Below are 23,153 nucleotides of genomic sequence, written 5' to 3'. Positions count from 1 at the left end.
GTTCGTCATCATAGGATTCTAATCACGACTCGATAAATGGCCCGGAAGCTAACGCCCGGGTACAACGTCATCTCCGTCGTTGAATACGAAGAACACTATCCTCGAGAGTTCTTCGACCAATCGATAAACCGTTCGTTGCCAACATTAAACTTCTTTTTCTTTCTTCTTTCTTCTTTTTTTTTTATATTCTCTCTCCTCTTTTTTTTTTCTTTCTTTTTTTCTTTCTTTTGCTTCTGCACGCGTGCATTTACGTTACTTCGGTTAGTTATTGCTTGTTCAAGATTATTTATTCCAAGAACGTCGACGCCAACCTCAGGAGAGGGCCAGCAAATTTACGTAATATCTCGTTTCTAAATCTACTTCGTCGAGGTTCAAGGACGACTTTTTCGTTCGCGTTCATCATATAACGGTCTTTGGTATGAGAGGGATATATGTACATATATATGTGTGTGTACAATATAGGTACGTCGATCTACGTATATATACTAATGTTAAAAATTCATACCAATTTGTTTTATCATGGAATTATTTAACCCGAAGAATATTTTCCTACCTGTTATAACATTAGGTCATATAACATTAGTATTATTACATCGATCGAAATTAACATAAATTTGCTGAGAAAAATAATATTCATGATTCTTTTTAATCTTTTTTTTTTTAACTCCGTAAAGAAAGATACGTTTTACATCTTTTACGATTACATTTTCAAAAATGTTACATCTACAGCTACTACTATATTCCATAAATTAGTCAAGTCGTCTATTTAAACAAAAAAAAAAAAACAACGTAAATTATTTAATCGAATCCTCGATATATTTCTTTTTTTTTTCATCGAAACTGTATTCGATAATGAGCAATTGTTCGAGTTTTGAATGAAAACTATAACTAAAAAGAAATTACATAAATCTTGAAAAATGTAGCATTTTCAATCGATACTGCTTTAAATAAATTACTTTGCTGTCTATTTAAAAGAAAAGAAAAAAAAAAACAATCTAAATGATTTAATCGAATCCTCCATTTTTTCTTTTTCTTTTTTTTTTATTGAAATTGGATTCAATAATTAACAGCTGATCGAGTTTTAAATTAAAAACTAGAGCTAGGAGAACAGTGCTTGATTCTAAATGATCGAAAAGGAAACGTCGTCGTCAGTTAGCTGTCCGAGACACGACGATCGCGTTGAGTTTCGCGAGCATCGAACGACGAAACAACGATCGCGGATGCGTGTCCCGATTCGACGAGGCTCACGACAGTATCTGTTCCAGGCCGGCGCGTTCCTCGATTTCTCTTCCTGCTTCGAAGTCTAGTTGCTCTGCTCTCTTCCCTTCCACCTCTCGTGACGAGAATCTCGTCGAGATTTTTGCTGTATTTCTAGTTACGAACACGAACTGCTACTAGCTACTATTAGCTACTATTAGTTATTATTATTACTACTACTAGTACCACTAAGTACTACTGCTACTATTACTACTATACATTACTACTACTATAATAATAATTATTACTCTTGTAATTCGGGGATGCTACGAGTAAAACGGTGTTACAGATTCGAGCCAATCGGTTGTATAAATTTAACGTTAAAAAATGATCGCTCGAGGGCTATCGTTCTGAAAGTCAAACGAGCGTGTTCCAATAAGTTCATTGAACTCTCTACCTTAACAAACCCGTTTTCGTGTTGGATTTTTAGTATCTCACGTGTACGTACGTAACGTGTGTTTAACGTTTCTTTCTCTTTCTCTCTTTCTCTCCCCCTCCTCCTCTCTCTCTCTCTCTCTTTCCCTCTATCTATATTTCTTCCTCATTCTCGACGAAGTTCCACTTGACTTTTCTCTTTACCTCCTTCGCATACGTACGTGCCTTTTAAATGAACGGCCGACTTTATTATTATTAAGATTCACCACGAGCGTCGCTGGTTTATGTAGTCACTAGTACATAATGGTTGCCAATAAACGTGCCGTGCTAACCCGAGACTATGACTCGAGTTTCGAGTTTTGCATGAACGAAAAGGAAGAATCGATATATAGCTCTCTGTCGTCGTTGTTCTAAACGAGAAGGATTTTCAAGCCTCAAACCGTACAGTTACTCTAGTGGTGGAAACCTTATGTATTCGATGGTGTGACTCATGCTTGCTTGCTTGCTTGCTTGCTTGCTTGCTTGCATTTAGGGACACGTAACTCAGCCCGTATTCTCACCTAGAAAACTATATTCTCTATCGGCATTGTTTCTCTCACCCGTTCGAAATCGAACCCTTTCCACCTTCTTCCCCTAACACACACACTCTCTCTCTCTTTCTCTCGCGCACACACTCACTTTATTCTCGCAACAACACCTACCACCCTTCGACCTTTCAAGCTCACTTCAGCAAGCTCTTTTCAAATGCAATCGTCATGATATTTCCATTGAGATCTCCGCTAAACCGTGACTATAGGGAGGCGACCATCTATACGATATAATAATGACTTCTCGTGCGTAACCCCACGCTACAGAATTACGCCAATGACCGAATAGCCTGTCGACCTTGTTCGCGTTTAACGAAACTCCATCATGGCGACCACATATGCATATATATATATATATATATATATATATATATATATATATCGTTCTTTCTGTTCTCGTTCATAAACAGTACATTCAACTTGCATCTTAAAAGATAAATTTACTTCGTCTAATTAACGTCTTGGGGGTAGGAGGAGGAGAAATAAGAAGAAGAATAGGTGGGGAAGGAAGGGGAAGCGCACTCGGCGTGAACGTTGTTAACGAAGATCGGAAAGAAAGATCTAAAAAGAGAGAGAGAGAGAGAGAGAAAGAGAGAGATCTTCGCGGTTTACGCGTAGAATATTCGCAGAGTGTAACCGTGGCCTTGGTTCAAGCGCGAGCTGCTTCCGGAAGAGGTTAATACCCGAAACGCATCGCTGCCTTCGAGGTCTGGAGCGTGTCGCTCGGATGGTTCGAACCAGCCTCTAATATATATATATATAATAATAATAATAATAATAATAATAATAATAATAATAATAATAATAATAATAATAATAACTTCTATATCTAACTTAGCCTTGCTCTTCTTCTTTCGAGGTTTCTCATCGTCCGATCAATTTATATCTCTAACAGAAAAATATATTCCCGCGAAATAAATCGCTAATGTTTGAAATGTTTCTTATCCCATCAGAAATCGATCGATCGATCGAATAAAGATCGAGAGATCATCGATGTAGAAATATTAGTTTTGTCGTGCACGTAATATGTAATCGTTGAACGGTTAAAAGAAACTTTGATACGACGATGACAGCAAGAGGATTGGAAAAGGGCCAGGTATATAGAGTTTTCTAGCCGTTTAAAGCTAGTCAACGCGTCACGGTAAATCGTGGCCGCGTTTGTTGGTCAATTAAAGTCTGGAGCAACAACCGGTACAAACGTGGTGGTAGTAGAAGGCGAACGATCGTCGTCGGTGAACGTCCGCAGGGGGTCGTCGACCTAAGCCAGCAAGAGAACGAACTCCGGCGTCTCCGATTTGTTGTACGTGCCTCTCTTACGTTACCGTCGACGAGGAACTTCGACGTTCTTCGTCGTTCCTTGCCGCCTCGGCTTCGTAGAATTTTTCGTATCTCTCGGTTCTCGTGCGTGTTCCTTGAAAATAACGAGAACGCGTATGATTTTAGATCGCCGTTTCTTATTTCTAATCGCACGCCTGTAAAAATCTTATTAATAGAATCACGTTCTGTTTAGAATTCGAGAAATAAAATCGTAAAACTAAGAGAATCCCTATCGAATTTTTTGTTCCCAGCAATTGTTTCGCAGTCAGCCGCAAGGTGCAACACCGCAACAACTTCAATTGCTTCAACAGCAACAACAGCAGCAACAACAACAACAATATCTGGCCGCGTCTCAGGCTCAACAGCAACAACAGCAACAACAACAGCAACAACAAAATTTTCCCACGGCACCGTACACCGTTATCAGTGGACAAGAACCATACGTAGGAGCTTTGATAGCTGGTGCACCGCCACCAGTGGTACCTCAGTATTATGGAGTTGGCCCGTGGGTTTATCCCGCTGGTCTACTACCGCAAGCACCTCCGCAAGCTGCGGCCCCACCGCCACCGAGACGACCCTTGACACCTTCCTCGGCAGCGGCAGCTGCGGCTGCGGCTCAAGACACAGCAAATAATTTGGCACAAACGGTAAACGATTCAAAAAATCTTCGTCCGTTTCGTTCGAGACAAATACGCGTCTTCGTCTTTACGGAACCTACTCGAGTAAACTCATTCAGAAACATTGAAATTTATTTTCTTTTTATAGGTTCAAGGTCAATACCAGGTCATACCAGCTTATTACGATCAAAATGGATCCATAGTTATGGGCGGTGTACGCGGCCTTAGTTCCGCGGCAACTCCGATGAGATTAGTCAGCCCAGCACCCGTTCTAGTGAACAGAGCTCCTTCTCAACCACCTCCTGGACCACCTGCTCCTCCGCCACCGAGTCTCTATTCACAGGCGACCCCGACATCCCATAGTAATGCTACGCCTGGTGAATGTTTAGGTAATATTTCCAAGCGATAATAAACGTCGCCGTTTTCCTATTGAATCCAATGTCTAAAGACCGGGTTCATCCGCATTAAGATTTCTATCATGATCTCATATTAAACGCGCATGTATATTTTTTAAGCTGAAACAGTTTGAAAAAGTCATTTTTGGTAAATCTCTATTTTAATGTTATAACGTCTTGTCTATCATCGATTGCATTTTGTATATAAATCATGTTTGTGTGCGACCTGTTAACCATATTGTGACTAAAGTACAACATTATATATATATATATAAATAAATAAATATACATATATATCTACACACACCCACACATGCACACACACACACACACATGTTTATGTATGTATATGTAAATGATCGTTATAAATGCAAAGAAGCGTACGTGCATGTGTACAGATGTATCGACTAAGCTTTTAGACGGTATATGGTTTTGTAACACAGGCCGAATTCATTGATAACTAAGAGTGTGTATGGGTTGCGGGCTTTCGGTGCAGGTTTGGCAGCGTGCAGCGCAGCAGCGGTCGTTGCGCAAGCTCAGGCAGTTGCCGCACAACAAGCACAACAACAAGGATCAGGACTTGCCGCAGGTCTAGCGGCTTTGGGATACGGAGGTTCTCCTCTTGGAGCATTGGGCTCTCCTGCCCAACTTCAAACAACAGGTATTAAATCTCGTCGACTCGCTCGTTTTCACGTCTTATTAACTCTTATCGACTTTAACTATGTCACAGATTGTGTTGTACATAATTTACTAAACGTGGCCTGCATGCTTTTATTATCATCTTTAATTATTTCATGTTGTTTCGTTATAAACATCTCTTGTCGATATTTCAAAATGAAGATGATAGAAAAATGATAGAAGATCGTTGATAGATGATAGGACAATGAACTTATTTAATTTGCTTTATTTATTTATTTATTTATTTATTTATTTATTTATTTATTTATTTATTTTCATTATTTATTATCATTTGTTCAGGTTTGGGGCTTGGAGCATCATCGACAGGAAGAAGGGATTCCTTCGATAGAAATACATCGGCATTTAGCCCAAGTTTGGAGTACAGTCGAGCGAAATGGCCACAAAGTTATGGAGCTCTTGGTGAATATATACTTTTGTTATTACAAATGTTCTTTCTTTTAAAGAAGAACCTTAAAGAAATTTGAAATGTTGTATAACTCGTAAAAATTACTTTACGTTTAGGTACAGTAACAGCTTCTCCGAGTCCACTAGGATTATCTTTGACTCCACCACCAACTTTGGGAGGATCCTTGGGTGGACTTGTAGGAGGTGCGAATCGAGTATCAGCTGCTCCAGGTGCCGAAGCTAAATTCCGTGCAAGCGCTGTACCAGCACTAACAGCTAATGGTGTATTTGGCTCGAGTAGTTCTCTTTTCCCGAATTTGGTCGGTAAAGCTGGTCGTACAGGAGCTACGAATATCGGAGACAAAAATGCTGGAGGTCGATCTCGTCTTTTAGAGGATTTTAGAAATAATCGGTTATTGTCCTTTTAATTTTACATTCGAATCGGTTTTTATAGAAAATACGTTCTCCTTAATAAATTCAAAGTTGTCTCTTCTTTCAGATTCCCAAGTCTTCAATTACGTGATTTGGTTAATCATATCGTTGAGTTCAGTCAAGATCAACACGGTTCACGTTTCATTCAACAAAAGTTGGAACGTGCTTCTGCCAGTGAGAAACATCTTGTATTTCAAGAGATACTTGCTTCTGCTTATTCTCTTATGACAGATGTTTTTGGGAATTATGTTATACAAAAGTTCTTTGAATTTGGAACACCCGAACAAAAATCTACTCTAGCGCAAAAGGTATCATTATTGTACATGCGTAAATCTGTCATTCATATCGATAACTTTAGTGTTATTTTATCGATATTACAAAATATAATAATATATATTAAACGATGTTACGAAGTTATTGATATTAAGAAGAAAAAATCAAATAAAATAATATATAAAAAATATTTTGCAAACGAATATATCATTTACAAATTGCAGGTTCGAGGCCATGTGTTACCTCTGGCACTACAGATGTATGGTTGCAGAGTAATACAAAAAGCTCTTGAATCTATTGGACCTGAACAGCAACAAGAAATAGTGCGAGAATTAGATGGGCATGTGTTGAAATGCGTTAAAGATCAAAATGGAAATCACGTTGTTCAAAAATGTATCGAATGTGTCGAACCAAGAGCATTACAGTTCGTTATCGGAGCATTTGCTGGACAAGTTTATTCATTGAGTACTCATCCATACGGATGTAGAGTAATTCAGCGTATACTGGAGCATTGCACTCCGGAACAAACACAAGGGATCTTACAAGAATTGCATGCTGCCACCGATCAGCTTATACAAGATCAGTATGGTAATTACGTCATTCAGCATGTACTCGGTGAGTAAAATAATTATCCAATATAATTTCTCTATCCTATCTATTTATTCTCAAATTAATCGCTTTATAAATTTTCATCTTAGAGCATGGAAAGCCAGAAGATAAAACACAATTGATCAGTAGCGTTAGGGGTAAAGTACTTGCGCTTTCTCAACACAAATTTGCAAGCAACGTCGTGGAAAAATGTGTCACCCATGCTACGAGACAGGAACGTGCTGTTCTCATTGAAGAAGTCTGCGGTTTCAATGACAAGTAAATAAATTTCTAATTTTCAAATTGTACACACACACGTACGTATAATGTTGAACTTATTAATTATATGATTATTCGATTGATCTGTTTGCAAACTAGCGCGCTTAACGTTATGATGAAGGATCAATACGCTAATTACGTGGTACAGAAGATGATCGACGTGGCAGAACCTGCACAACGTAAAGTGTTGATGCACAAGATTCGCCCGCATTTAGGAAGTCTCCGCAAGTATACGTATGGCAAACATATAATCGTTAAATTAGAAAAATTCTTCATGAAGACAGCATCCGCTATGGGAGTATCGACGCCAGCTGGTGCCTCGAATAGCAGTGGAGATCTTGGACCGATCGGACCTCCAGCATCCGCTGCTGGTACTGTTTCCACGCCGGCGCAACAGCCCACGCAGGTTTTATAAGCGCACGATTTTTGCAACTCTCTTCTCTCCCCCCCTCCCACCAAATAAGCAGAATTTTCACATGCCCGACACAACCATATTTTACGGTAACATCGATTAGACTCATTCTGCATCATCTGTTGACATCATCATATTGACGCATTTCGAGAGTTACGTTACGATTATCTTTCTTCGTGTATAAGAAACTAAGAAAGAAAGAAAGAAAGAAAGAAAGAAAAAGAGAAAACTAATCTAGAATTTAGCAGGTTCGTTAATGCAAAGAAAGTATGGTTGTTATTATTTCTTGCAGCATTATTAAACTTTCATTATTTGTACAGATTTTCGAAAACTTCATTGATAAAATGAGAATCATGGCACGATATATACACACACATATATATATATATACATATATATATATATATATACATCATTTTTTTTTCCTTTCATGAAAAGTAAATGTTTCCAGAGGAGAAACAAACAAGGAAGAAAAAAAAGAACACGCAAATTCTTAGATTCGATGGTTAAAAAAAAAAAAAAGAAAGAAAGAAAGAGAGAAAAGAAAGGTGCGATAGTGCATTTTTTCTATCGTTGCATTATTAGAGAAGAAATATATTCATCGAGAGTTTCATGTATTAATTGAATTGTATTCAAATATCGTACGGAGTTAGCATTATTAATGAAGTTCGTCAATGAGTTTTCGTGTGAGAAGACGGTAAACTATGGGCATGTTATATATAAACAAACAAATAATAACAACAAACAAGAATAAAATGAAAGAATGAAAGAGGTAGATAAACGAATATATGTGAATTAATCGTAGCGGCTAAGATGGTTATATATTAATATATATAAAGAAATCGACCGAAGAGATACGATTAAAACTCACATAAATAATGATTAAGATCGAAAAGTGTTATTGAAAGGTTTGTAGAAGTAAAGCAGCAGCTCTGCTAATGTGTGTAGAGCTAGAGACAGAGAGAGAGAGAGAGAGAGAAAGAGAGAGAGAGGAGAGAAAGAGAGAGAATGAGAGTGTGAGACAAATTTCAACGATGAATAGGAGCCGAGAGAGATGACCGTATTCGCGCAGATATATTAAATCGAAAAGTGCGTATAATAAGAGCGATTCGAAGCGAGTTGTCGGCGATAATGTAGGAGAAACTCGGCATAGGAAGAAAGAAACTAAGGATCGCGGATGAGAGAGAAACTAAAGGGATGTTTAGAGCCAGCTAGCATAGTCGTTAGTGTGCTGCATGCATTTATATTGTATTGCGCGCGCGCGCGCGACAAGCATGTACCGCGTAATAAATATAAGCAGCGTTAATAATCGTAAAAAAAAAGTCGTCGCGAAGATGCTCAACCAACATCTTTTTAAAACGTTCGCGAGTCTGCATGTCAACGAACGGTAGTCCGACTTTTTTTTTTCTTTTTTTTCTTCCCCTCCCCCCTCTCGTTTCGCGGTATATACTTGATCAAAGCACGTATTTGCAACAAATATAAACAAAGAAGAAGTAAGATGAAGAGTTTGAGAGAATAGAGATTAGCAGCTATACAGATACATAGCATTTGACATGAGAACGAAGCAAAAATGAATAAACAAACAAAGCAAGTAAACAAACAAACAAACGAACGAACTAACAAACTAACTAATTAATAAAATAACTGAAGCACCCACTGACTTGACCTTGACCGCTGATGATCTGCCCCTTGACTGCTTCGAACGTTCATATTGAAAGAAAACAAAAAGACCAACTCTAATAATCGCTCATTTTACATCGTGACAAATTTCGGAGGCGAACGGAAAGATATAATTATTAATATTATTATTATTTTCTAATTTTCTTTTTTTTTCCTCTCATTTCTTTTACTTTTCCTACTTATATATATATATATTTTGTTTTCTTTCTTCCTCTTTATCTTTATTTTTTATTATTATATTTTTCTCTCTCTAATACGTGTGGTTTACTTAGAAAAGAAAGACAGGCAAAGAATAAGGAGAAACAACGTGCCGACACTACCACATATATATACATATATATATATTTTTTTCTCCTTTTTTTTTCGTTTTACATTTGTTGCCCTCCCATCGTAGAACGGGCGCCATTGTTTATTTTTTCTTTTCTTAATTTTTTTTTTGTTTTTTTTTTTGTTTTTTACTCTCTCTCACACATCCATCATCCCCTTATCTCCCCCACATTCTCCTTCGAAACCCTCCCATCTCCACCCCAACCCCCTTAGATCCCTCGAATTTTGTAAATTGTGATATAAATAAATAACAAATGTGTATAGGTACGACGTGACATCCGATCGCGCGAGGAAGCGTAAATTAAAAACGGATATTTTGTTTCTCACGGGAATTCCCTCTTTTTAACGGACTCTGTGAATATTGTATATTATAATAATTACTAATTATATTAAATTTAAATATGTGGTTTACGTTCTATAATATGCTGCTGCTGCTGTTGCTCCTTCTCCTTTTCCTTTTCCTTTTCCTTTTCCTTCTTTCCTCCTCTTTCCCCTATCCTCTCCTACCTTCTTCTCCTCTTTCATTGAAGAAAATATGAATGAATAAGTTAACATTTTATATATACCCACATCCCTCTTTGTCCTTCTTTTTACAATCCCATTTTTTCATGTCCAAACCTCGTATCATAGAAATTTCTTCCTTTCCCCACTCCCTCACCTTTTCTCAAATGTAAAATACGAATATTTTTGACAAAAGAATAAGCGCTAGGAAAGAAAAAAGAAAAAAAATTCCTTTCCCTACTCTCCCTTTCTTCAACTCTCTTATATCTATAGAACTATCCTTTTCCTCCTTCTTCACCTTCTTTTTTTCCTCTCCTATTTATCCGTCCTTCCCTATTTTTTCAAATAATTGCAGCGTTTACGGTGATCTTTGAACGTAACTAAAAACTTATTGTATATTGTATAAACGATAACCGCGTTCTTTAAACAAACAAACAAACAAACAAACAAACAAGCAAGCAAACAAACAAACAAACAAAAAGGAAAAGATTGTCAGGAAAATAATGTGCACAAAAAGAAAGGTGTGTATGATATATTATTTTTGCGCCATCCCCTTCTTGTTTCCCCCCTCTTATTCTCCACGCATTACCGGCACACTGATTACATATTTTTTTTCTTTGTATTATATTATTGACTATATGGAATAACGACAATTTGAAATAAGCCCGCCTCTCAGCTATTTTCATCGCGATCACGATGACTACACCTTCCACATTCAAGATTTTATAATATTAATAATTATAATAAATAATAATGATGAGATGATGATAATGATGATGATGATATGATGATGATGATAATGATGATGATGATGATGATATGATAATGATGATGATATGATGATGATGATGATGATGATGATGATGATGATGATAATGATGATGATGATTTTGATGATGATGATGATGACGATTTAATATTAATAATAATAATAATAGGAATAATAATAATAGTAATAATATAATAATATAATAATAATAATAATAATACTAATAATAATAATAGTAACAACGTGTATCAAAAAGAGAAAGATTTTTAACAACTTATTAGTTGCTTTTTTTTGTCTTTTATTCGCAACATTTTCGAACTTTTCAAACTTACGTTTACGCTCTTTTACTTTATTTTTAATAATTTAAGAGAGAGAAAAAGATAGAAAGAAAATGTGCATACCGAGTCGATCATTCGGAATGTTTATTTAAAAAATCGTCGATGATTTAACACAATTATGATCTTTCGTTCATCAAAGAGAAATTTGTTGTAAGAGAGCTCGAAATCGCTCGAATCGTATGTGGTTAATCGTCAGTTTTTTGTTCCTCTTTTTTATTCTTTTTTTTTTTTTTTTTATTTCTTCTCTACGATTTAACAGGCAGCAAAAAAACCATCTTCGTCAAAATGGAAGAATCCATCGCAGATCGATTAATTTCGTAATATAAAAGTCAAATGATATTTCTTTTTGAACAGATTTTAATGAAGTTTCCTCTAATCGCGTGTACAAGTATAGTATCGAGAAAGAAAAAAAAAGAAGAAAAAGAAACTGACGGGAACAGTTGGATTAATAAAGAAAAGCAAAAGAATAATTGTAAAAGAACGGCGATCGCGTGTATTCGATCGAGTTGCAAACTTGACTCGTACAATGTACATAAAAATATATAATACCATAAAACGTAGGCTGTTGTCCGCGAAAAGTGGATATTTTTCACTTACTAAAGGCGAAGAATAATACGAGAGAATGTAACTCTCGAGGCTCGTGTGTGTTGATTTTGTATAATAAGTATAAAACAAATGATAAATAAATATAAAAGAAATGAAAGGAGGGAAAAGTAATTAAATAAAAAGTAAAAAAGAAATGAGAAGATAATGACGAAGAGAAAAGGAATCGATTAAGAAAGAAATAAAACTAAAGTAATGAAAGAGAAAAGAGGAAGAATATCGCAGCTTTCATTGTAAAATATTGTAAATAACGATTTATTAACGAAAAGTTGACAAATTCTTAGGTACAACAATCCCTTCGACCCTACTCGCCCACCCTCTTTCTCAGTCTTTCTCTTTTTTCCCATCCCTTCTAATAGGAGTCGAGATGAAATAATTGTAATGTACGTATACATTGTCGCGATTGCAAAGTTATAAAGAAAGAGAATGTTAAGGAAAAGAGAAAGAGAAATTTTAGGATGAAAATTAGAATATTAGAAAGAAAATGAGAGAGAGAGAGATAGAGAGATACGAGTTGAGCAGATAATATAAAAATTGACGATAAGCCACATACGATTTTTGAGTATATGATCATTATAAAAATTATTATGATTGTTGATAATAAAAATGAAACAAGTGTGAAGGAAAAAAGAAATGATAAAAGGAATGATGGTATGACAAATATGACAATGATCCATGTTTGAAAATCGCTGAGAGGACGCGGCCGCCAATTCCGCGGTAACGAATATATCAAAGTTGCAAAGAAAAAGAAAAAGAAAAATCCTGATAACGGTATCGATCTATACGAGCTTTTCGTGAGAGAATAAACAAAATGAAAAACGAAACAACCACAACAACAATAATAATAATAAGAAAAATATAAAACAAAAGCCGGTCAAACAAACAAGACATTCCAACCGCCACTTGTACACCCTTCTTCTCGAGTCGACAGGAGAGACTCTTTTCACCGTTTAAAAAAAAAAAAAAAACAAACAAAACAAAATAAAATAAAATAAAACAACGCGACATGTTATATAAATAAAGTACTACAGCGTGAACTTGTAATAATAATTAAGGAATGGCGATAGTTCCTTCATCTGTGTAAATCGCGCGCTTCATCTGTAAATTAAAGACGAAAATACGCCTCATCTGTAATAGATCCATCGATCACCTGTCGAACTGCGAAATGCAAAGAGACTAAATTAAGCGAAAGAATAGTAACAAGTAAAAAAAAAAAACAAACAAACAAACAAAGCGAAAGTTGATTATACAAAATCTCTCATGTCTTATCAGCTAACGTTGCCGTATATAATTATTATTATTATTAATTATTATTATATTATTATTAATTAATTATTATTAATTATATTATTATTATTAATTATTATTATTATTATTATTATTATTATTATTATTATTATTATTATTATTATTATTATTAATATTCTTATATTACAATTACTCTTATTATTGCTATTATTATTACTATCGTTTGATTAACGTCCCAATTTCCTCATATTGATTACTCATTATCGCTCTTACTAATCGTTAGATTACACGAGACACTAACACGTGTGTGTATATGTATATAAATATATAAATATATAAATATATATATATACACACACAAACGCGCATCACATATATATACACACAAAAACTTTCTCTTTATATATATATACATATATATATATATACACACCACATATATACATATATACATATAAGCACGTAACGAGAAAAATCCCACGCATATAACAAGGTTATACATACAACATAGAATATTCTAGTACATACTTTCTTTCATCTCTCTTTGGCTATCGACCCTTCCTTCCCTCACCCACTACCCCATATGCGATCAGACAACTTTTTCGTAATATCTTTAGTCTGAATGTTTAGTGGTAGGTTTAAACCTAATTGCTATTGTTCTTATATCTACTTAAGCTCCAAACAAACAGTTCTTAACGATTTTTGATTATAAATAGTGTAAATTTTTTATATAGCGTGGAAATGGTAAATATTATTGGTGGCACAGCTTGCCCATGAGAAAAAATGCTGCGAGCGGTCCATGTATAAAAAGAAAAACAAAAAAAAAAGCAAAAAAAAAACAAAATTGAAATGAAAATTACGCATTCAATAGCCTTTTTTCGGTATTTCTAACTTAATTGTATGTAATAATTATCTTCTTGCGTCGTCGTCGTCGTCGTCGTCGTTGTGTGTCTTGTTTCTTATTTTTGTGATTTTTTTTTTCTATCTCTATTGATCTTTTTTCTTTCTTTTTTCTTTTCCTTTTTCTCTTTTTCTCCTTTTCTTTCATATAAATATATATATATATACATATAACACACACATATATATATATATACGATTATTTTTGTCTCCCTTTAAATTCGCCTCGTCGGCGAATTGTACTCATTCAGGCTTGCCACAAAACACCCTTCGATGGGAGAATGGAATTTGGGGAGAAATGGGGGAAAAAAAGAAAATTAAATAAATATACTTAGCCCTCCTTTCTCACTCGCCCCGTTTATCTTACGTTGCTCCATACTATTTGTTATCGAAACGTATTATAAAAAAAAAAGAAAACTCCCACGAAAACGTGTGTATTTAGCCTGAATAGTGCGATTCGTACCTACAGGTCGACTGGGAAAGATTATTATCGCGTTTGAGGGAGAAAAAAAGAAAGGATAACACGACCGTCAAATTTTTGTTATTATTATTTCTTCTCAATTTTTCCATTAATAACGATCGACAAAAGCAAATCGATAAAACGCGAGTCGATTGATCGTTAAAAAATTTCAAAGCAAAGTCGTGTCGTGAGATCCTATTTTTCCCTTAACAACTTTATCGGCACCCTGATATAAATTCACCCTCTTTCTCTCTCCTTCCCTTTAAATAATGATTAAAAGAAAAAAAAGCAAACAAAAACAAAATAAAAGAAAAACAAAGAAGTCTCGGTAGATTTGGAAAAAAAGAAGTTCCCGGCAGGGCATGTAGCGTTAAAAAAGAAAGGATTAAGTGACCCTATAAATATTGTATACCTAACACATACCTTAATCCTATCGGTATATATAAAAAAAATATATATATATATACATACATAAATATATATATAAATATATATATATATGTAATAAGTACTATTTAAATATTGTAACAATTGTATATGATTTTAATACTACACACTAATTGTATTATATATATAATGAAAGATCTGCGACCTCCCACTTGTAGAACACTGAGCATCGCATGTATACTCGTTCGCTCACACGGTACATTCATACATACATGTATACATACATCATACATACATGCATAGATACATACATGTACATTACATATACAGACGACACACAAACATACATATATATATATATATATATGGTTACAAATGGAGTGACACGAAACATAGGACATCGACGTAATCACTTGCGTGCACAAATGCGAGACACATATATACGCACCCAAATAGTGCGATAAAAGACGCTGCGATTAAGAAATACGACGAATAAAATGCAAAAGATCAGTGTAGCGAAATGATAAAGTAAACGCAAAAATGTATGTAACAGCGTGATATTTCTACGCTTTCATCGCGTTTTCTAGCCTGTGCTCCTCGTGCTGCTTTGTACGCGAATAATACACACATAAATACGCACATACACGGTATACACACCCATACACATATACACATACACGTACCAATTTCACAAACAACATTCACTACCTATACCCACCGTTTTCAACTGCCATGGCGCTGATATATGTGAAAAGAGAAATCATGAAATAATAATTAAAAAAATCAATAAAAAAAAAAAAAGAATAAAAAATAAAACTAACGAACGAACGAAAGGCTGAACCGATCCATCCTGCGTCGGATCTTTTTCGCCTGATCAAGGCGAAAAGGCGAATGAAATAAAGAGAGAACAAAAAACAAAAACAAGTAAATAAAATAACAAATAAATAAATAAATAAATAAATAAATAAATAAATAAATAAAAAGAAAGAACAAGACGTAGATCAAGGCGGGAATGGTGCGCCCTGATATTAAAGACTGATGTACAGTTGCGCGCTATTCTCTCATCGCTTAAATCATAATTCACGTACACATACACACGCACACATACACGACATACACCATTAACGTATACGATACATCATGTCCATGTCACATACCATGTCATACCATACACTTATAAACACAATACACTTTCCTCGATGTCACACACACACACACACACATTAATCGCATACATACACCCACCAATGCGACACGTTAAATAATACACGTAAACAGAAATATGGATTCGCAGGGATAACAATGAAACGTTTGGCAGGCTGCGACGTAAATCGTTGAGGGTTGGACCGTCGGTGGATTTAAAATTTTACGCCATAAATCAAAACTTTCTCTCGTCATAGCAATGTTTCGTTTCTTCTTATTTTCTTTTTCTTGTTGTTTTTTCATTCTTTTGTCTGTTTCTTGTTTTTTTTTTTTCGATGTAATTAAGAAAAGATTCGACCGATTAAAGCAAGATCGTTAATTGTTGTTCTTCGATTTTATGATTAAAAGGATTTTCTTTTGTAAATTCGATTTGTTATATTTAAAAGGAGAAAAGAAAAATAAATGAAAAATAAACATTACCACCGATCGACGTTCACACTTACGAAGTGCGTCGCGTACTGATATTCGTCTGATATATGTCATATATGTATGCGTATACACACTCATTCGTCGAGCATCGCCGATTCTTACGCGCCCGATATAAGTGAAATAATGGAAAACGAAAGAAAGTTGCGGCGTAACGATACGAAATCGATTTTGAAAATTCTTTCTTTGAGATTTAAAATTCGACAAAAGAAAAAAATATATATGTATATGTAAAAGAAAAGGAAATTAAAAAGAAACAAAAATCTAATTAAATTGGATCTTTGGAAATGTTGAAATTAATATAACTTGCTGTAAAGCGTTGTAAGAATTGGCCGATGTTGATCAAAACACGCGGTAGTTTGACAAGAGGAAAGAAAGGATTAAAAAACAAAAAAAGATGGAAGAGAAAGAAAAAGAAATTTAACTGTATTCTACGCTACGAGATAAATTAGATAAGTGGGACGGAAAGGCAAACGCATTATTGGGAAAAAACAACCAAACAAACAGACAAACAAACAAAAAGAGAAAAGAATATAACAAGAATCTTGTGTAACTTGTATATTAGTGTATAGAATGTAGAGACGCGATATATGAAATAGCCATGAGAAAAAAAATAAAATAAAATCATTTTCGACGATGTTTTTTACAACAGGCAGAAAAAGTGCGAGTAGTAGACGTGTCATTATACTACCATTTAAGTAACGACAGAAAAATAATAAACACACACGTAATAATCACAAAAGAGAGAGAGAGAGAGAGAGAGAGAGAGAGAGAGAGAGAGAGAGAACGAGAGCGAGTGTGAGAGAGAGAGAGAGAGAGAGAGAGAGAGGGAGTGTATACTACGTACGTACGCTGAGCGTGAGAGAGAGAGAGAGAGCGAGCGAGCGAGAGAGAGAGAGAGAGAGAAACGACATTTTTCAAAAAAGAAAAAAAAAGAAAAAAACAATACACAAATGAATGATAGTGTTGGAACATGAAAGAATCGCACTATGATTTTGGCACCACGGACAGTTAAAGAAAAAAAAAAAACAGTCAAATTTTTCATCTGATACATCCCCTCGTACAAAATAGATAGATTCGTCCATTTGTTTTTGTCTTTTTTTAATATTATTATTATTATTATTATTATTATTATTATTATTATTATTATTATTATTATTTTGTTGTATTTGTTTTTTAACGTTGTCCTTTCTTCTTTCAAAGAATCGATAATAATTAATAATCGGCCGTCAATCGTTTGAAAAATAAGAAAAGAACAATTCGCCGAAAGAAAGGCGACGTAGTCCCTGCGAAATGCTTGACCCACCCACCATCTCTCTTTTATATTTATATAATATTAATAATGATAATGATAATGATAATGATAATAATAATAATATTAATATTAATAATAATAATCATTATCGCGTGTATCGTATCGTACGAAGGCAATTATCTCTATCGTTGAACGAAGCGTTCGCTCGTGTTTTTTCTTAATTTTGCGTTTTCCTTTCTTCCTTTTCGTTTCAGTTTTTATTTATTATATTAAAATGATGAATTTATCGTGTTTATTGTTATTGGATCTTCCTCATACTCGTATAATTGGTCGCTATTGCGGTTTAGAAATTAATTCGTCGAAGTGAAAAGAATCGGATAAAATGATCGACGCGGATGTGATAAATGATAGATAAATGTCGGCACAGCTTTATTAGGTATTTTTTTTCTGCTTTTTTTTTCTTTTTTTCTAACGAAGCACACCCGTAAGTTAAGAATGTATACGTACGTATATACATAAAAAGACAATATGTATTTATTGTTTATGCAATTATATAACTTGCAAATCTTTTCACCGCGTTGATTTGCGAGATCATCGATCGATCGATGGATCGATTTTTTCCTTTCGTTCATTTTTATTTTTACTGTTTTATTCTTTCTTCTTATTTTCTTTTCCCCCTTAATTATTTATCTTCTAATTTCTTTGATTGTCGATTCCAATCTTAATGAAATTAAAATAATTTGTTCATTTTTAAACACGCTCGGCTATTCTTCGTTACATGAAGGGATAGAATTCGGACGAGAAATTCCTTTCGATCGATCGAAAAGAACGAGGAAAAGAAAGGATCGAGATTTAACTTGTAACTACATTTTGCACAGAGAAAAAAAAAAAGAATTATAATTAGATTTCACGAGTTGTATTTAATAATTAGAATCGTTTGAGAGTATAAAGAGAAATGAAAAAAAAAAAAGTAACAAGATAAATAAAAGAAAATAAATGAAACGGTTCGCTTGAAACTCGAGCCGTTTTGATATCGAAAAAAGCTACCGCGTGGGGATAAATTAAAAGTAAATGATGTTATTATAAATCAATTATTCGGGCGTTATTTCCCCTCCCCTCCCCCCTCTCTCTACTTCAGTATAATTATAAATAATATTTGTTCGTGCGTGCAGCGAATGAGACAATTAAACGCGACAGTAGATACGCGATTATAAAATTTTTCGAGTAAAAATTATCTGACCCCATTTATTCTGGGATATATTACGTGTATCTCGCTTTCAGTCGCTTATCCTTCTCTTTTTTACTTTTCTAATTTTATTCGTTATTTTATTTCGTTGTTTTCTTTTTTTTTTTTAACTTTTTCTTTGTTTCGTAAACGCGACAGGTACATGAAACATATTATGAGAATACTTTAGAACTTTTATTTATTGTCGTTATCTCTGCCACTCTAACTCAATACAAATTGACACGTTAAATGTTCTAACGTATTTTCTATTTCCAAAGGGGAGATGGTTATTACAATTTTTCTTTTCTTTCTCTCTCTCTCTTTCTAATTTTTTTTTTCTTCTTTAGATGTTATAATCGATACGTTTCTCGAGAGAATATTACGACAGTTTCTTCTTATTGATATATCGTTCGTGTTAATAGTTTGTATGTACTTCGTTGGATCGTTAAAATATGATCTTCGGATCGTTTTTTGACGTGAATATAACGCGTTCGATCTTTTTCTAATATTTTTCTTTACGTTCGCGTTAAGAAAAGAAAAGAAAAAAAAAGAAACGTGATACTCCCCTTTTCTCCCTTTTCGAAACGAAATCATGTTGACAATTTGTTTTGAGCACTTGAAGTAGCACTTTTTAACTTTATAAGTAGGCATACTCACACGTCAGATACACACGAAAGAATACACTCGACACTTAAATACACACACTTAAGGGAAAAAATGATAATGGATTAATGGTATTCTAAATGTATCATATATATGATGGCTGTACAAATGTAACATTTTTTTCCATTATGTATGAAGATAATGAAACAAAAAAAAAAGAAAGGAAAAGATTTGATGCAAAAAAAAGAAAAGGAAATATAATTGAACAAGAAAAAGAAAATAAAGAAATTAAAAAAAGAAAGAAGAGAAGAAAGAACACACGTGTGTGCGACGATCGATATGAGGTCGACGTTAGAAATCGGCGTTATTATCGATCCGATTAATTCACCCGCGTGAGTGATTTACCAATAAACTATTACTACTTTTAATTATTATGAAATACAATTTCTGTAATAACATTATGATATAAAACCATACATTGAATGGCACGTGTTTGTCATTTTAATCTTTCTACTTCCTTAAAGCTTATAACATAGCTATTAATTTCATTTCCTTCGATTAATTTAATTACAGCAGTACAAAAGTGGTGACGGGATAATCATTGGACGAGCAAACTTTTGGTTTTTTGTTTTTATCAATAAATTTTATTTTATTATCGCTCACAATTGATCATTACCTTTGCTTATAATTAAGAACCATGAGAGAGAGAGATAGCAATCATGGTGAGTTTCAAGAAATTACAGATTTGTTGCGAGTATGGATTATCACCAAAAAGATTTTGTTAAAAGTATGAAACTTTTTAGCTTCGATCGTCGATTTCTGTTTAATTGGACAACGATATTTATATACATACATACTCATGCATATATATACGTGTATGTATATGTGTATATGTATCTGTATATATATGTATATGCATATATACATATATATATATACATACATATCTATTTATTCGCTTTCTTCCTTAGAACGTTCCCTGTCGGAGCGTCTTGATTTCTTCTTACGTCTACTCGGACTTCGCGATCGCGATTTGTGTCTACGAGATCGTGACCTTGAACGATGCCTATGCCTAATGAAAAAAGTAAAAGATAGATTGAAATTTCTTTGGAGGAAATTTTGAAACGTAATCGTATTTGTGCGATTTCGTTTCACGTTCGTCGTCCTACCTCTCTTTATGTCGATATTGCGATCGTGATCTATCGCGATCTCTTTCTTCGTCTCGTGCAACGGAGTCTCTTTCTCGATCACGATCTCTGATCATCGAATCTTTTTCCCTTTCACGATCACGCTCCCTTTCTTTTTCCCTTTCTCTCTCCCTACCCATCGAGTCCAAATCTCTTTCACGTTCCCTATCTCGATCTCTATCCCTCTCACGTTCTCGAATATCCCGTTGATCTCTAGGTGGCATCAAAGGTGGAATAGATATCGGTGGTACCATCGTGGGTATCGTTTTGGGACCTATATCTTTCTCTTCTTCACCTTCTGTCATTGGAATGGCTAAATTTGTCGGTTGCCAGGTCTATTAAAGTAAAAAATTACAATTATAGTTGAATCATTAGTGAGAAAATGAATAAATTTTATTTTATATACTAAATGCGTTTACTTACTGGGTCATTACCCCATTGACTATCCTGAGTAGGTTCGTAACTTTGATAGTAAGGATCAGTCTCAGGCATGTAGAATGGAGTTGGCTCTCCAGGATATCCAGGAGGTGGCATATCGAATGGTGGAGGTAATCCTGCTCCCGGTGGTGGTACGCTCATATCTGGAAAACCTGGTTTTCTTGAATATTCTCTTCTATCTGCTGTCATCACTTGTATTACGTTTCCTTTAGGCGGTGATTTATCAAGATTCCTTCTAGAAGCTAAGCCTGAGCTTCCTATAACATCTATAGTGCCAGCCATTTTTCTTCCCGGAGGTGGTCCAGCTCGTTTTGGTCCCATGATACCAGAGTATTTACTGTTATCATTAGTAATTGCTACTTGCGGTACTCGCATACCACCTGGATTACTTCCACCTCCTCCTGCATTTAGTATCAAACCTACTCCAGACTCGCTTCTCATTTTTTTCTGTCTTTCGCAATAAGCTCTCCAAGTTTCTTCATTGAAACCATAATTAAAATAGTCTGTTATATCCGCACCAGGTTGTCTCCATGGTTTATCTTCCAACTGATCTAAATTAAATTCGTGAGCTGGCATTCCATTGATAACCCCAATTGTTTCAAATTCATCTATACTAAATTTCCCAGGTTGTTTATTCAGTTTATCTGGTACCCCTGACGCAGTCGTAAGTAAACCACCTCTTTTAATATTTAAACTACCGTATGCCGGTGTCGATTTAATATCACCGATAACTACATGAACGTCGTCATCGGAATCTGAATCACTTGCAGCTTCTCCGTCCTCTTGACTAGAAGCCTCTCTTGTACCATTTTTACTAGCATCAGGATCATTTTCATCTTGCATATTATTCAATGAACATTCCTCTCTAGGTGAACCTGCATTTTCTGACATCTAAGCAAAAATTAAACAAATTCTAATCAAAGTTAAAAAAAATATGAGTATCGATTATTTACGTTAAGATTTATTCAAATATGCTTTTAAAGCCAGTAGCCGGGAATAATAGGTTATAAACGACGCACCTCCGGTAATCTCTCTGGAATATTATCATTTTTCTTTTCTTCCAAAATCTGTGATGCTTCTTGAGAATTAATAGGTATCGAATCATTTTGTTGATTTTCAATTTGAACATTTGTCGGAGATAACTCTTTTCCATCCGTTGAATCTCCGTATAACCACTGATCTTCGTTTTCGTCCGCCATTTTTCCTCACTTTTCTTGACAACCAACAATATAATCCAGTTGTAGATACTTGTGTTGCTCAAACGCTCTATGTTACCTACTGAGTAATTAAAGATTTTATTTGAATTTTATACGTACGTTTAACCCTCCATATTTGCTGAACAACAAATCCTTTTCTCACCAAATTTAATGAAATATTAAACGAAAAAGATTTGATAATTCAGACTTTATTCAAAACTTTATAAAAATCTAACGAATGCCATGTTATCGAGTCACACATATCGTTTCTAACACAAATAATATAAAATTTGATTGTCTCAATAATTCAATTTCCAGATTACCACAGGGAATTCTTGAATTTTCTTGTATTTTCAAAGTTTCGTAGAACACTCTTTGAGAACTGTTAAATTATTATATTGCCTATAATTATATATTAATATTTCATATTATTCGTGACACTATACATTTATATATTTTAATAATTCTAAATTATATTATGATAGCTTAGTGTGAGTTAATGATATAATTCTTTATGATATACAAAGAAAGAACAATATTAATACCTGATATGTTTTACGGTCTTTGTATCACATACTTTTTTTATTTGTTGCTTCCACGGTCATGAACAAATAGAACGATTTGTTTACATGGCGCGACCACACGCTTACGCGGAAGTATACACGACTGAAACGCCTCTTGATAAGCCTCTCTTGATAACTAGTCTATGTATTATATGTTGTATATATACATATTATACATATGTATGTACGTATATATATATATATACATATATATATATGTGTGAAGAAA

General features: G+C 34.4%; 2 protein-coding genes across 5 annotated transcripts in view; one reads left to right on the top strand and one right to left on the bottom strand.

Moving 5' to 3' along the window:
- The window catches only part of LOC127073065 (maternal protein pumilio), a 65,503-nt gene extending 45,475 nt beyond the window's left edge, over positions 1-20,028 (top strand). For 2 of the 3 annotated variants that reach the window (XM_051014093.1, XM_051014096.1), the window contains 9 exons: positions 3,788-4,183; positions 4,302-4,542; positions 5,045-5,209; positions 5,527-5,646; positions 5,749-6,043; positions 6,131-6,371; positions 6,561-6,951; positions 7,035-7,203; positions 7,303-20,028. In XM_051014093.1, coding sequence (XP_050870050.1) covers positions 3,788-4,183; positions 4,302-4,542; positions 5,045-5,209; positions 5,527-5,646; positions 5,749-6,043; positions 6,131-6,371; positions 6,561-6,951; positions 7,035-7,203; positions 7,303-7,618 — 2,334 coding nt within the window. In that variant the 3' untranslated portion in view covers positions 7,619-20,028. The remainder of the gene's footprint in view (positions 1-3,787; positions 4,184-4,301; positions 4,543-5,044; positions 5,210-5,526; positions 5,647-5,748; positions 6,044-6,130; positions 6,372-6,560; positions 6,952-7,034; positions 7,204-7,302) is intronic. The other variant, XM_051014094.1, reaches the window with a different exon arrangement.
- Positions 19,050-23,022, bottom strand: LOC127073069 (pre-mRNA 3'-end-processing factor FIP1). 2 transcript variants are annotated; one of them, XM_051014100.1, is made up of 5 exons: positions 22,907-23,022; positions 22,185-22,440; positions 21,151-22,056; positions 20,710-21,062; positions 19,050-20,612 (listed from the first exon to the last, which is right to left on the bottom strand). In XM_051014100.1, exons 2-5 carry the CDS (start codon positions 22,362-22,364, stop codon positions 20,492-20,494), a joined length of 1,560 nt encoding a protein of 519 aa, XP_050870057.1. In that variant the 5' UTR covers positions 22,365-22,440; positions 22,907-23,022; the 3' UTR covers positions 19,050-20,491. The 2 variants fall into 2 exon arrangements, with proteins under 2 accessions (XP_050870057.1, XP_050870058.1); XM_051014101.1 differs by having other exon boundaries at positions 22,185-22,443; positions 22,907-23,009.
- Positions 23,023-23,153: the final 131 nt, after the last annotated feature.

The sequence above is a fragment of the Vespula vulgaris genome, chromosome 2 (assembly GCF_905475345.1).
Source record: "Vespula vulgaris chromosome 2, iyVesVulg1.1, whole genome shotgun sequence".
In the NCBI taxonomy this organism is placed as follows: Eukaryota; Metazoa; Arthropoda; class Insecta; order Hymenoptera; family Vespidae; genus Vespula; species Vespula vulgaris.
The sequence above is the reverse complement of the archived record's forward strand: the minus strand, read 5'-3'. Positions and strand labels throughout refer to the sequence as shown.